The sequence below is a fragment of the Anomalospiza imberbis genome, chromosome 12 (assembly GCF_031753505.1).
Source record: "Anomalospiza imberbis isolate Cuckoo-Finch-1a 21T00152 chromosome 12, ASM3175350v1, whole genome shotgun sequence".
Lineage (NCBI taxonomy): Eukaryota > Metazoa > Chordata > Aves > Passeriformes > Viduidae > Anomalospiza > Anomalospiza imberbis.
This window is the reverse complement of record NC_089692.1, coordinates 20,167,681-20,182,780: the sequence shown is the minus strand read 5'-3', so window position 1 is coordinate 20,182,780 and position 15,100 is coordinate 20,167,681. Positions and strand designations below refer to the sequence as shown.

General features: G+C 62.4%; 3 protein-coding genes across 3 annotated transcripts in view; 1 reads left to right on the top strand and 2 right to left on the bottom strand.

Annotated features, from left to right (window-relative positions):
* VPS9D1 (VPS9 domain containing 1) overlaps positions 1-15,100 on the top strand; it is a 74,569-nt gene that overhangs the window by 25,150 nt on the left and 34,319 nt on the right. The gene's annotated exons all lie outside the window — the stretch shown is intronic.
* Positions 396-6,342, bottom strand: CPNE7 (copine 7). Its single transcript, XM_068203219.1, has 15 exons — positions 5,979-6,342; positions 3,743-3,925; positions 3,600-3,674; positions 3,119-3,193; positions 2,968-3,051; positions 2,792-2,881; positions 2,551-2,649; positions 2,111-2,197; positions 1,927-1,986; positions 1,713-1,846; positions 1,535-1,589; positions 1,346-1,397; positions 1,145-1,278; positions 788-1,024; positions 396-541 (listed from the first exon to the last, which is right to left on the bottom strand). The coding sequence occupies exons 1-15, from the start codon at positions 6,183-6,185 to the stop codon at positions 404-406; spliced, it is 1,710 nt and encodes a 569-aa protein (XP_068059320.1). The 5' UTR covers positions 6,186-6,342; the 3' UTR covers positions 396-403.
* RPL13 (ribosomal protein L13) lies at positions 8,901-14,195 on the bottom strand. The gene is made up of 6 exons (XM_068203238.1): positions 14,151-14,195; positions 13,853-13,965; positions 12,888-13,029; positions 11,269-11,442; positions 9,933-9,989; positions 8,901-9,098 (listed from the first exon to the last, which is right to left on the bottom strand). The coding sequence occupies exons 2-6, from the start codon at positions 13,954-13,956 to the stop codon at positions 8,940-8,942; spliced, it is 636 nt and encodes a 211-aa protein (XP_068059339.1). The 5' UTR covers positions 13,957-13,965; positions 14,151-14,195; the 3' UTR covers positions 8,901-8,939.

Sequence of the window (15,100 nt, the reverse complement as noted above, 5' to 3'; positions counted from 1 at the left end):
CAGCCCCTCTACCCACCCCTAGTGACCCCCCGATGGTGGGGTGAGCACGCAGAGAGCAGGAGGATGGGCACAGGGGTGGTGCTTTATTGGGGGGATCATGCAGCCTCCAAATGTCACAGTGACAGAGAAGCGGGGACCGAGGGGACAGCAGGGTGGGTCCGGGCCACAGGGCTCAGACCACCGGGAGCGAGCAGTGCTGCGGGTGTCCCGCGCTGGGGGGCCGGGACTTTCCCCGTGCCCCAGCCGGGGGGGCTGTGGCAGGGCAGGGCCTGGCGGGGACCCCGTGTGTCCCCAAGCCACACCGGGAGAGTGGGGAGGGTCTCACTGGGGCAACCCAAAGCTGGGGGGCACTGGGGGTGTCTCACAGGGGGAACTGAGGCTGGAGTCGGGGGTCGGGGGTGCCTCACTGCGGGGAGCCGAGGCTGGGGTCGGGGGTGGGGGGCCGGGGGCAGCGCGGGGGGAAGGCCTTGTAGCTGTAGTACTCCACCACCTGCTTGGGCACCTCCGCCAGCACGCACTTGGCCAGGGCCGTGGGTGACGCCTGCGGGACACCGGGCGGGCTGAGCCGCGGGCAGCGGCTCCCAGCGCCGCCACGAGCGGAGGGGACGGCAGAGGCCAGGAGGGACAGGACGGGACGAGAACGGGGGAGATGGAGGGGACAGGGAAAGAGGGGACGGGAGGGGAGGGGATGGAAAGGGGCGGGAGGGAACGGGAGGGGACAGGAGAGGATGGGAGGGGAGGGGAGGGCCGGGAAGGGCGGGCAGGACCTGGTCGCTGCCCCACTCACGTTCTTGAACTCGCGGAAGGGGACGAACTGGACGATGTCGCGCAGGACGGGCTCGCCCTTGGGGGAGCGCAGGACGCCGTCGTCCCCGTCCAGGATCTGCATGTCCGTGAAGTCGGCGTTGCCCACGCCGACGATGATGATGGACATGGGCAGGTAGGAGGCGCGGACGATGGCCTCCCGCGTGTCCGCCATGTCCGTCACCACGCCGTCCGTCAGGATCAGCAGGATGAAGTATTGCTGGGGGGACAGGGATGCTCGGGGGCTGCCCGGCCCCTGCCGGCCCCGCGCCGGAGCAGCCACAAGTGTCACGAGTGTGCAGGGCCTCAGCCCAGCCCCGGCGGGGGCGGAGGGACCCACCGACGCCTCCTTGGTCCGCTCCTCGTCGGCCGCCACACGAGCCACCTTGGAGATGATGGGAGCCACGTTGGTGGGGCCGTAGAGCTGGATTTTGGGCAGGCAGCTCTGGTAGGACTCCACGACGCCCTGGATGCCTGTGGGGTGTGCGAGGGGTGAGGGGCATCCCAGCCATGGATCCGGCCCCTCTGGAGCTGGACTCACCCTCACACTCATCATTGTCGGGGTTGAAGTTGATGGCGAAGTCGTGGGAGACCTGGAGGGAGAGAGGAAGGGGAGGGGGCAGCTACTACAGCCCCTGGCATCTGCCAAGCCCCACCAGTGCCACAGCCGAGGGTACCCAGAGGGACGAGCACACCCCTGGGGTCCCACAGGGCCCTGAGACCCCCTCACCTCGTACTTGGGGGGGATCCTGGCACCAAAGCCCAGGGCCGAGAATTTCTTATCACTGCAAGGGAAGGGGTGTGAGGAGCTCTGGTGCCATCACCGAGTGCCTGTCACCAGCAGATCTCAACCCAGAGTGGACGTCACCAGCGCGTGTGGCCCCGGGGGACCCGCCAGAGCCACCAACCTGTCGTAGTCCTGGCAGATCTCACCCACAGCCACCAGCGCCTTGAGGTACTCGTTGGGCTGGTAGGGGTTGATGTAGTGCAGGGAGCAGCTGTTTCGGGGGTCCCCGTTGGAGGCCGTGAAGTCGATGGCCACCTGGTGGGGGGCAGTGAGGGTCACCCAGGGTGAGCAGGGCCACTGGTGTGTCCCTGCTGGGTCGTGGGGATGCTGCTCACCGTGAAGTGGATCTGGCAGCCGCCCATGATGTAATCCAGGAAGGAGTAAACCCTGTGGATCTTCCAGAGGGATCTGCGTCAGACGGCTGTGCCCCACGCCGGCCACGGAGCCGGGCTGGCTCGGCACGGCCTGGCACGGCTCGGCACGGCCTGGCACGGCTCGGCACAGCTCCCAGGCGCTCACCTTCAGGTCCAGCAGCACCACAACCCCCGAATTCTTGTAGTTGCGCTTCTTGATCTTGTACTTGGGGTTCATGCAGTCCCACTGCACCTGTGGCACCGGCACCCGCGCTGCCTGCAGCCCCCGCTGGGGCATGGCCCAGCCCGGGCACCCTCGGCCCCGGTGCCACTCATGGGAACCCCACGGCCCCGGAACACTGCGGCCCAATAACCCTGCAGCCCCGCAGCCCCAGGGTGCAGCTGCCTTCCCCCACTCCCAGCCACCCCATCCATGACTGATCCCCCAGAAGACCCCAAACCCACCATCCCTTCCCCAAACAGGAGGGCAACGAGAAGAAAATGATGCCAAACCCAGAGGAGGAGCTGGAAGGTGGCTGCTAGGAGAGGCTCTGCTGGCAGCACACAGGGTGACCCCCAGGCCATCCCCGTGTTCCCATGTCCCACCTTGTTCTCCCCCATCGCCTTCTGCATCTCCTCGAAGGTGGTGAAGAACTCCCCGATGAAGTCGTGCTTGCCCCGCGAGTCGTAGTCCCACACCACGCACTGTGATGGGCACGGCTCAGCCCTGGCACCGGGGGGGCTCAGCCCTGTCCCCTGCACTGTGGGGTCCCCAGCACACCCCCAGGGAAGCTGGGGTACAGATGCCCCCAGGGCAGGAATAGAGGTCCCCATCATTCCTCCTCACCCTCAGCTTCCTCTTCTCCTCACAGCTGCAGAGCGAGTTGAGGGAGACTTTGAAGGGCTCCCAGATGGGGCTGAGGTTGTTCTTCACCACCTGCAGGACGGGGGGGCTCAGCGGGGCCGGGGAGCGCCCGGGATGGCCGTGGGGTGGCCGGGGGCCCGGTGCCGCCGTGGCCCCACCTCGGTGCGGTACACCAGCTGCTCGCTGCGGTCGTCGTCGATGCGGTAGATCTCCAGGAAGGGATCTGACTTGCTGAAGAGGTCCTGGGGGAAGAGGATGAGAGAGAGCAGTGCCCACCCTGCCCTGCTTCCCCCCTGGCTCCTGGCTCACCTTGTCGTCCAGTTTCTTGGCACGGAAGGCAAGTTCCACGTAGCCGTTGTTCCCCGAGATCTCCTCCGAGATGATCTGAGAGGCGGCCGTGGATGCTCAGAGCTTGGCACAGCTTTGCCCCCCTGCCCACCACCTCCCTGTGGTGCCCTGGGAGGGGACAGGGTCCCACGTGCCTTCCTGGCACAGGAGGGGCCTTCAGGATGTCCAGCAGATGCCATCGGGGACCCTGAGCCCTCCCCAACTCCAAGAGTCTGTGCCAACCTACTGATCCAGTCCAGTGCCACCCAGGTGTCCCAGTTTGATGCTGTCCCAGTGCCCCAGTCCAGTGCCACCCATGTGTCCGGTCTGGTGTCATCCCAGGACTCCAGCCCCATGTCACCCATCCCGGTGCCACCCATGCGCCTGGGTTTGCTGCCACCCCAACGCCCCTGCTCAGTGTCACCCACCCCACTGTCACCCCCAGCACAGGCTCGGTGCTCACCGTGATCGTGGACTTGCCCGCAAACTTCCCGTACTTGAGGGACAGCGGCTTCGTCACCCGTTTCTGCGCCACGATCTGCGAGAGCCCAGCGTTGGGGAGGGGACAGCACCGCGGGGTTCCCGGGGGGGGGTGCCCAGGCTCACCTGCCCCACGGTGCACTCCATGCCCCCCAGGAAGTCGTCATCGTGCGTGCCCACGCCGGCCTGGCCGTGGCTGTCGTACACCTCGAAGCGCAGCTTCTGCACCTCCTCGAAGTAGTAATCGACCGTGAAGATCTTGGCGAACACGGGGTTCAGGTTGCTCTTGATCACCTCGCTGCGATCCACCTGCGTGGCATGGGCACAGGGCCTTGGGCTGCCAGAGCTCACACAGGGATGTGGGAGCCCAGCGGCGTGGGGAGGCAGGGATGCAGGATGTGCAATGGGGCTGTTGTGAGGGGAGACGAAGGGATGGGACATGCCAGGCTGAGGGGTACAGGGATGAGGGACGGGGGAGTGAAGGATGAAGGGATAGGGGTGCAGGAACAGGGAATGCAGGGAAGGACCAGCTGTGCCCCAGTGAATGGCGTTTGGAGGAGCCCCTTGTGCCTCCCACAGCCTCCAGCCCTGCCAGCCCTGGGTCTGGGACGCTGCTCCCACTGGGCTCCCTGTGGTCATCCACGGGGATTCTCTGCCCCTGGCTATGCTTTGCCACAGCTCGGCTGGAGCAGGAGCAATGGATTGGTGCCAGGACAAGGTGCTGTGCCCATCCTGGGGTGGCCATGCCTGGGGGTCACCAGCCCCCAGCCCTGGTGGCCCCAGTGGGCAGCGGGTGCTCAGTGTCTCCTGGCCACGCTGGCAGTGGGTGCTGAGCAGTTCCGGAGCCTCCCCCGCACCCGTCCCTGCCAGGGTTGACTCAAGGGGACACATCCTGGCCAGGGCACCCTGCCAGCCCCTGGCCCCTGCCCACTGCCTGCTTAGTCCAGCATCATCTGTCAAGCCCACACTGCTGCCACCCTGCCGTGGCCACCCGTGTCTGTCCTGAATGAGGGGCAGCCCCTCATTCTGGGGATGTGGGTGTTGGGTCCTTGGACCCTCTGGACCAGGGCAGAGCCAGATTCAGGCACCCCCTCGTCTGGGGCACACAGGCTGGCTGGGACAGGAGTCACTCCAAAAGGTGGCTCAGGAGGGACCCTCTTGCCTCCCGGAGCTGGCTGGTGTCTGGCACAGCACAGCCCGGAGCGCGGCACAGAGTGTGGCACAGAGCACTGTGGCACAGCCGGGTACAAGTGTCTGCCATGGCACAGCACACCGCAGCTGGCACGGGGCCCTTGTCCCCCCCTCCCCGGCTCCGCGCTGGCTCGAGCAGAGTCGATGACATGCCGAGGGATTTAGCGCTAAATCCGCCGGCTGAGCGGCCGCGATTAGAGCCGAGCCGCCGGTGCCAGCCCAGAGCTCAGCGTGGGGAGGGATGGATGGAAGGAGCCGAGCCAGCCCCTGTGCCATCCCGGTGTCTGCCAGCCCTACTGCCAGCCCCACTGCTGGCATCAGCCCCAGTGCCAGTGTCAGCACCAGCCCTCCAGCCCTGAGCCACCCCAGGGGGACCTGAGATGGCCCTTGTCCCTGTCCCGGGGCAGTGGAGCCACTCGGGAGCCGCATGCGGTGGGCACCACGCCCGCCTCGCTCCCCGGCCCCACTGCAGCCCCAGTGAGCTGGATGTGACCCAGTGTTAGCACCATCCCCACTGGCTGCCGGGTGCTCCACAGTGCCCTGCCCACCCTGCCTCACCCCCGGGACCCCGTTCTGCACCCTGCAACCTGTTCTGCACTGTGCACCCTACTCTGTGTCATCTCCCGTACCCCATCCTGCACCCCTGCTTTGCACCCTGTACCCTGTTCTGCACCTTGCACCCCATTCTGAACCCTGTACCCCGTTCTGAACCCTGACCGTCCTTTGTCTCCTGCACCTGGTCTGAACCCTGCACCTCGTTCTGACCCCTGCAATCTGTCTTGCACCATGCACCCCTGCTCTGCACCCTGTACCCTGGTCTGAACCCTGCACCCTGTTCTGCACCTAGCACCCCTTTCTGCACCCTGTGCCCCATTCTCCCTTATCTCCTGTACCCTCCTCTGTACCCTGTACTCTGCTCTGAACCCTGCACCCCTTTCTGCACCCTGTGCCCCATTCTGCACTGTCTCCTGTACCCTGCTCTGAACCCTGTACCCTGCTCTGAACCCCGCACTCTGACCCACATTCTGCACCCGGCACCTCGCCCCCCACCATCTCCTGCACCCCACCCTGCAGCCCCCTACACCCACCGCCCTGTGCCCAGCCCCGCCACGTCCCCGGCTCCCGCCCTGCCCGGCTCGGTGGGTGCCAGCAGTGCCCCCCACTCTCCTACCTCCATCCACTGGCCCTGGGACTGCATCAGCAGCAGGACACAGGGGTCCGACTTGTTGAGGGTGTCGCGGTCCAGGAGGTGTTTACAGCTGACCCGCAGCTCCACCTTGGAGAGCACGGCCAGCGGGGCCTGCGGGCACGGCTCGGGCACGTCGCCCATGCCGGCCGGGCGCGGCGGGGCACAGGCGGCCCCGTGGGCGAAGGGCATGGGGGGCGAGCGGGGCGGCCGCTGCCTCGGGCGCCGTCAGGGAGCCGGGCAGGTGCCCGTCATGCCCGGGGCACGGCGCCCCGCGGTGCCAGGCACGGGCCCGGTGGCAGGACAGGCGTGGGGCAGAGGGGCCCCAGGCCACGCTCCGCGGCGGGGTGGCCGGTTCCAGTCCCGATGGCTCCGCGGGGCCCTGCAAGGCATCAAAGCACAGTGGGGTGAGCGGGAGCTGGGGCACTCTCGTGGCACTGCCCGGGTACCCCCAAGTCCCAGCCAACACCATGGGCACGGCTGTGGGGGCTTCACACGGTCCTGCAGGGCCGTGCCCAGCTGTGTCCCAGCCCCACCCCAGGGGCAGGATGTGTCCCGAGGGGAGGGGGGACCCTGGTGGGGTGGGGTACCCACCCTGGAGTGCCCCGTGTGGGGCTGTGGAGTAGAAATCCCCTCCAGTCCCTGCGGGCAGCACCCCCCAGCCCGGGCAGGGCTCTCCGGAGGGGAGCGGGGACACCAACTCCGTGTCTGTGGCACCAGGTGACGGATTGCCCCCGCGCTGGGGACGGCGTCCATCGTGCCCCCGGAGGCTGGGAGCACTCAGCCAGGCGATGCTGCCTGACGGGGCGGCCAGGGGCTCTGCCGGTCCCGGGGCTTGTCCCCCTCCCTGCGTGTCCTGAGGGCTCCTGGCTGGGGCAGGGGCAGGGGCAGGGACGGAGCAGCCCCTGCCCACCCGTGCCCTCGCGTGCCCAGCCCGGCCGAAGTTTCCTGGGGAAGTCATGCAGTGCCCAGGCCCTCCCCGGCACACGGCTCCGGTGCCCCAGCTCCGGTGGGCACCGTCCCCATCCCCGGGATCGCGGGCACCCCTTGGCATCATCCATCGCTCAGTGGAGGGCACAGCGGGTCCCACCCTGCCCGTCGTCCCCTCACCTGGGTGCTGGTGGCCTGGGCTGGGACACGGCAGGGCAGGGGCTGGCTCGGGGCGTGCCCGCCGTGCCGGTGTGCCCGCCGTGCCGGTGTGCCTGCCGGAGCTGCTGCCGCTGCCACCTCCACACAACTGACTCAAGCTGCAGCTCGGGAGCGGAGCCCTAAGAGGGAGATGGATGACAAGCTCCGTTAACTGCCTCGCTGCCGGCTCCGGAGCGGAGCCCACCCCGCACCGGCGCTGAGCGGGGTCCGCAGGGTCCCCAGCACCGCTGGCTGTGCCAGGGCAGGAGCTCCTGCTCCAAGTGAGACCCTCATGGCACAGCCACCGCCCCTCACCCTCCCCAGCTGCTCCCCATGGGGTACCCAAGGCCACCTTGGTCCTGGCCCCCCACACTCTGAGCCAACAGCCCAAGCACAAGGGTGGGGTCCCCCCAAACCCACCGGGATCCCTCCCCACGTGCTGGAGCATCCAGACTCACATTCCATGCACATGGAGCCCAACATGCTGAGTCCCCAGCCCGGGACCCCCCACCCACCCCTGTCCCCCCAGCACTGCGGTGCTGTCAACCCAGCTTTATGGATGATGTAATTAGCTCAAATTTGGAGGGATTAAAATGCAGATAGGGCTAACAAGCACGAGGGCAACGCAGGGCCCGGGCTTCGGGAGCTAATCCCCAGCCTGCCTGGCAGAAATAGGCCACTCTCCTTCCCACTCCCCCCACAGCCCCAGCACGGCTCGCTAGGGCAGGAGGTACCAACCCACAGCAGGACATGGGCTGGGCACAGCGGCTGGAGGGACACCGTGGTGACTAGACACAGGCAACACCTCACCGGGCACACCTTGCCTCTTTGAAGTGCCCAGGAAGCATGCAGCTGTGCCAGGACTCCAGCACTGAGTGCCCCATCCCATCCCATCCCATCCCATCCCATCCCATCCCATCCCATCCCTCCTGAACTGATGTAACAATGGGCTGGGTGAGTGCTCCTGGAGCAGCTCTGGTCCCCCCAACACATCCCAGTGACCCATCAGCCCTGCCCAGGGACAGGCAGAGCCTGGGATCCCCCCAGCAGCCACGAGGATTGGCCAGAACCCCCCAGTTTCTACTGAGCTCCTGTGGTGCCACTTGAAGTATCACAGAATCATTTGGGATGGCAAAAGACTCCAAGATCAGTTCACCCTCTCCCCAGTACTGCTGAGGCCACCACCATGTCCCCGAGTGCCACATCCACCACGGGATGGCCTTTAATCCATGAAGAAATGGCTAAAAGTGCCCTAGAACTGGAGCAGGGGCTGAGCCAAGGGCCAGGAAGTGAAGGATGGCAGAGCAGCACAGTCCAGCCCTGGACTTGGCTCCATCCAAGCCCAGCTGAGGGGCTGGGCCACACCTTGCTCCTCCTGTACCCCCCCACCAAAAGTGGGGAAAGCCCCCATGTGGGCAGCACCTGAGTGACCCCCACCATGACACCCAACTTGTACAGCTTTGCCTCACACAGAGGTGTGGAAATCATCAAACCAGGAATACTGGCATGGAAGGCAGGGAAGGGGCAGCAGACAAAGCCTGGCATGGAGGGGGAACTCCCAAAGCCCCTCAGAATCAGAGCAGAAGGCAGCCCAGGCTGCAGCCCTGACAAGGCAGAGGAGTGGGCACAAGGCAGGTGTTTAACTCGCTGTCAGGGAAATGAGGAGCCTCCAACCACAGCAAACGAGGCTTCCCACGCTGGAACACAGCCCTGCACCGCCACAGGCACACGGGGCGGCTCCGCTCGGTACATGTGCCCCAAAACCACAGCACACTGGGCTCTCTACGGCTTTTTATTGACAGTTCTGGGGAGAACAGTTCATTTCTTCTTCTCCACATCCTGCTCCGCCGCTTCCTTGGCGCGCTTGGCGCGGATGCCGAAGAGGCGGGCGTTGGCCCGGGCCATGCGAAGGCTGGCAAAGGCCTTGAAGTTCTTCTCATCTTCCGAGATGACACGCGCCTTCTCCCGCTTGAAAACCTGCGGAGAGAGCGCCAGACAGTCAGGCTGCCCCTCGGAGCCGAGGCTTCCCACCATGATCTCTGCGAGGAACGGCGGGGACGGAGCGCTCGTGCCATCTACAGGCCCTGCCCTCAGCCTGCTCTGCCGGGATCGGCCTTCCCGCTGGCTCCTCAGTGGAGCAGGAATGAAAACAAGCACCACGGGAAACCTGAGTCAGGTTTCACAGAAATTTCACAGAATCGCAGCATTGTTAAGCTTGGTAAAGACCTTTAATAGCAAGCCCAACCATCAGCCCAGCACCACCACCACGGTTACCACCAACCATGTCCTCAAGTGCCACATCCACGTGTTTTTTGAACACTTCCAAGGATGGGGACTCTACCAACTGCCCTGGGTAGCTGTGCCAGGGATGGACAGCCTGGTCAGTGAAGCAGTTTTCCTAAAATCCAACCTAAACCTCCGCTGGCACAGCTTGAGGCTGTTTCCTCTAGTCCTGTCACTTGTCACCTGGGAGGAGAGCTTGACCCCCCCCTCCCTGCTCCACCCTCCTGTCAGGGAGTTGTAGGGAATCACTAGAGGTTTGTGACACTACTGACAGCAGCTCTGGGAAGCAGAAGAGATTTAGGGACAAATGGTGACCACAGAACCTGCCTGAGCACTCCCACCCCAGCTGAACCCAAAGCGCCCCCAGTTTCACAGTTCTCTCAAAGACTTACTCCTGTATTCTTCTGATCCAGGATGGGCAGTGTCTGGAGACAGCCACCCTCAGCTGTGAGGCAGGAAGGAGAGAACCCTCTCTGCAAGTCCAACCTCAATCACGTCACACACAGAACATGATTAAATGACACTTACGTTCTTGATGGGCATGACAGGTCCTGTGAGCTGAGTGGCCATCTTGAGTTCCTCTGGCTGCACAACAGAAGATGGGAATGTTAGAAGAACGGGATTTAAACTTCTCTGGCTGAAACCTCAGCTAAAGCACAGCCTGTACACAGGTACCCAGCTTAAACATGGTGCTAATGATCCTGCCAGGAGCTGTAACACAGAATGGGTACGAAGCCAGCACGTCAGAGCGTTTGGCACCGATGAGCCGCACCAGCGACCCACGCTGTGCCCGGATCCAGCCAGAGCAGCAGCGGCCACAGCTCTGCCAGCTGGGACAGCTTTGACACCAACTGTGCTGCTCTCAATTTACACAGGATCACAGGATCATCTAGGTTGGAAAAGGCCTCAGTGATCATCCAGTCCAACCTGTGCCCGATCCTCACCTTGTCACCGGCCCAGAGCACTGAAGTGCCACATCCGTTCCTTCCTTGGACACCTCCAGGGATGGGGACTCCAAACCTCCCTGGGCAGCCCCTGCCAGTGCCTGACCACCCTTACCAGGATGAAATTCCTGATGTCCAACCTGAACCACCTTCCCTGGCACAAACTGAGGCCGTTCCCTGAGCCTCCTTTTCTCCAGGCTGAGCCCCCACAGCTCATATACACTCAACACGTTCCTCAGCAACTCCTTTTCAGGTGGATTCCAGCTTTTTGTAAGAGCATGTCATCAGACAAAAATGACTGAATGTTTACTGAATACAGCTGACTTCCAGCAAACACATCTGAATCAGTGTTTCAGCTCCAGGCTCTTCCTCCTGCTCTGAAGATGGAGTTAAGCAGCTTGGAGCTGCCAGATTCCCCACAAGATGGGAGGACAGCCTGAACTTACCCTTGTGTTCCCTGGATCTACTGGCAGCAGAGCCAGGGAACACAGCTCTGCTCTGATCCTGGAGGGGTTTTAATGAAAACCATTTTTGAATGTCAATAACAACCACCTTCTGGAGCCAGGCTGGCACACAGCTCTGGAGCCACTCACAGCCTGTCCCTCAGCCTTCCACCAGCAGGACTGACTCCAAGGGGAATTTCCAGCCATTGTGATAATTTAGCTCTCTAAACTAAAACTCAACTGGCTGAGCAAGGAGCAAAGCTCCAGGAATCAGCACCAAAACAAGCCAGCAGCTGCTCAGCCAAATGCCTGGCTGAAGTGCCACTGCAACCCAGAGTGCCCTGTCAGACTCAACCCTGCCAGGCCTGGCCTTGTGCTGGGCTCGGAACCATGGGGTTCACACAAGGGAGCAGGCTCAGGAGCTCTGTCTGACACACCTCCCAGGACAGGACACATTTCCAGCAGTCAGCTACTCACAGAGCTGTCTCCCTTCTTGGGCATGGCTGGCTTCCTTGGGAAGAGGATGAGCTTGGAGTGGTACTCCTTCAGCCTCTGCACGTTGGCCTGCAGAGACTCGGTGGACTTGTTCCGCCTCCGGGGATCCACGGAGATCCCGATAGTCCGGGCAAACTTCTTGTTGATGCCAGCGAGCTGAGGAGAGAGGAGAGAGCAGTGTCAGTATCCCACAACTCCCAACAGCCAGGCAGGGATCCCAGCACAGCCAGCACGGGATGCAGGCTCTGGAGGAAGGCTGGGCATCAGTGAGGGACCAACTACGCCACCCACAAAGGGTGTCCTGGTGTATCTTTGTGCTTAAAACGTTGCTGGGGCTGAGTTTTGCAGGTGGATTTTCCCAGAGGAGCAAAGTGCAACCCCTGCAGGACACATTAAAACTTGGATTCAGACAGATGTTTATGAGTCAGCTCATGGACAACTCTGATTCACTGAATACTGGGAGCTGCATTAAATCAGGATTTTTTTCTAACCATCTGAAACAACCCTCAAATAACTAATTTTTTAGACTACCTTAAACAAAAAACTAATTTTCTGTTTGAAGACAAACAGCTGCATCCTGTTTTGTGTTCCACCATTATCCAAAAATTAAAGAAAAATAAGCAATTAAGTATTTGGCACCCAGAACAATCCCCCTGCCTCAGTGCACCAATTTCAGTTATAAATGCTTTAATTAAGACACTGAAGCAGGCGCAGGGGCAGCTGGTGCTGCCAGCGAGCCCTGATGTGGAATCTGATCACAGATTCACAGTGGGGGCCCTGCAGACCACCTTTAGCAGCTCAGCACACCTGGGCAGGTCACAGGGACAAGGAACTGAGGACAGGAAACATTTCCCACTTTAATCCAACTATTATTACTCCAGCTACTCTAAGAGGCTGTGCTGAATGGTTCTTCCTCCTGGTACAACATCCTCTGCTAATCTAAGAACTAAATTGAGCTGAGTTTACTTGGTCCTTTAACTGGAAACATCGGCTAAAATATTTAGAATTAGCAGAAAAATGTTTCACAAAGAAACAATTTAATGAAGACGATCTTAGTCTTCTGCCTCTATAAAAAAAAGTTTAGGAGACTCAAGGCTCTTTCAGAATTCAAATTTCATAGAATCTCTGAATAGTAGGGGTTGGAAAGGACTTTAAAGAGCTTTAAGTTCCATCCCTTGCCATGAGCAGGGACATCTTCCTTTATCCCAGGTTGCTCCAAGCCCCATCCAGCCTGGTCTCGGACACTTCCAGGGATGAGGCCATCACAGCTTCTCTGGGCACCTTGTGCCAGGGCCCCGCCACCCTCACAGGGAACAATTTCTTTCATCTATCCAACCTAAACTTTCCCTGTTTCAGCTTTATTTTAACAGAATTTTAAATGACAGTCTGACCAGATAAACAGACATTTACCTTTCAAAGCACTCTTCACACACCCACTCCACCACCACAGGTAAGACCAGTCCTTCCTTGCTCCCAGAGCCAGGAAATCCACAGCCTTCCCTAGCAGGTACCAACACCTGAGGAAGTCACCTCGGGCAGGACAGGAGAATCAGCTGAGCTCAAACTTTATTTGGCTTTTTGAATCGATGCTCTGTACTTACTTTAAGCTCCTCCAGGCTGAAGCCCCTGCCAGCACGGACTTTTTTGTGGTATCTGATCGTAGGGCACCTCACGATGGGCCGGATGGGCCCAGCCACGGGGCGGGGGGCGATGCGGCGAGCCTTGGCCTGGCGAGCTTTCCTCCTGGAACGGCAGCGTCACAGGATCCTTCAGCTTGGGAAAGACCTCTGAGGTGATCGAGTCCAACCTGTGCCCGGCGCCCAGCTTCCCTTATCAACCCAGCCCAGAGCACCGAGCAGGGATGGGGACCTCACCACCTCCCTGGGCAGTCCCTTACCAGGCCTGCCCACCCTTTCAGTGAAGAAATTCCTCGTGATGCCCAACCTGAGCCTCCCCTGCACAAACCGAGGCCGTTCCCTCTCCTCTGGTCCCTGTTCCCTAGGACCAGAGCCTGACCCCCTCCTGTCAGGCAGTTGTGGAGACCCAGAATGTTCCTCCCGAGTCTCCTTTTCTCCAGGCTGAGAACCCCCCAGCTGCTCCAGCCCCTTCCCAGGTCCATTCCCTTCTCTGGACATGTTCCTCGATGTCTGTCGTGCAGCGAGGGGCCAAACACAACACCGGAGCTCCAGGTGTGACAACACCACCCGTACAGGGGACAGGCACTGCCCTGCTCCTGCTGGTCACACTATGGCTAGTCTAAACAAAGTGTCGCTAGCCTCCTGCCCACCTGTGACAGCCACGGGGTACACGGCACCTCTACATGTGCCACTCCCGGCCGCGCAGGGAGGCATCTCCTGCCCTGCGATGGCTCCGGAACGAAGAGCCGGGCCGGGCCGGCTGTGCTGCCATCAGAGACCCAGGGAAGAGCGTTCATCACTGTAGATGCAGCGATTCCGGAGATGTCTCATCACCTGGCAGCGGCTCGCCCCGAGCACGAGCGGGGGATGGCTGAAGGAATCCGCGGCGTCCCGGCCCCTCCCGCGGCCCCCGGAGCTCCGGGACTCACCTGCGGAGCTTGCGGGCGGGCTGGTTGAACCAAGTGGCGACTCGGCGCTGCCAGTCCTTGTGGAAGTGGGGCTTCAGGATCATCCCATTGCGGCTGGGCGCCATGGCTGCGGCCTGCGGACACCGGCACGGTTAACGCGGGGACACCCGAGACGCCCCCAAGCCCGCGGGCCCCGGCCCGGCGCGGCCCCATCGGCGCGCCCGGGGCCTTCCCCACGGCCCCGCGCGGGGCTGTGGCGGCGGCGGGCGCGGCCCCGGCGGGCGGATGGCGGCGGATGGAGCCCCCGGCCCTCACTCACCTCCCGCCACGACAATGGCGACCGGAAAGGAGGCGGCGGCGCGGCGGCGCCGGAAGTGCCGCGGCGGCGCCCAATGGGCAGCGCGGGAGCCGCCCAGAGAGGGGCGGGGCCAGCGAGGGGCGGCGGCCGCTGCTCCGTGCCCGCAGCAAAGATGGCGGCGGCTTAAAGGGCCCGCGCACGGCGGGGGGAACGGGGCCGCGGGAAACGGGGCCGCAGCCAGGCTCGACTGGCAGCAGCGGCTCGATGCCCTCTCCCGTGCCCAGCACCTCCTGGCCAGGGCGATGGGACGGACACCGGGCAGGGGTTCCGCTGGTCCCAAATCCTGAGGGATCCCCATCCAACCCCAGAGCAGGAGCCCCTGCTCCCTGCCCTTTTGGGGTTATCTTGCGTGAGGCAGGAAAGGATCGGGGACTTCCATGCCCCTGGGCAGATGCCAGGTCCCACAGCAGCGGGATCCGCAGCCCTTGCCCGGGAGCAGTGGCACAGCAGGAGCCACCAAGGACCTGCGCTGTCCCCCCAGTGCACGGCTCCCACCGTCACCCTCAGCTCCACAGAGCTGAACCCCCTCCCCACAAAGGTTCTGCCAGTTAAAAACAGAAAATCAAAGGAAACTTGAAATTTCATGTGCTGCTGGAAAAGGAAATTCAAAGAGCGAGACTGGGAAGAAACAAACAAGTTTGGAATTAAAACATCCAGGCAACGGCGTCCAAAATGTAGAAAACTGCTTGTGTCCCTGAACTCAAGGGAAATCACTCCCTAGGCACTGAGAGACCCCAGAGAATGAGCTGGGATAGGGGAGAAGACAGTGCAGAACATGTTCACATTCTCAGGGAAGCAGCAGCTCCCACCTCCAGCCTGACCTGGGACAGGAGCCTGGGACTGCGACCAAGGCCCGAGGGCTGGGAGCTCTCAGAATGCAGGCTTGGCCTGGGGTCTTTCAGGTCACAGAC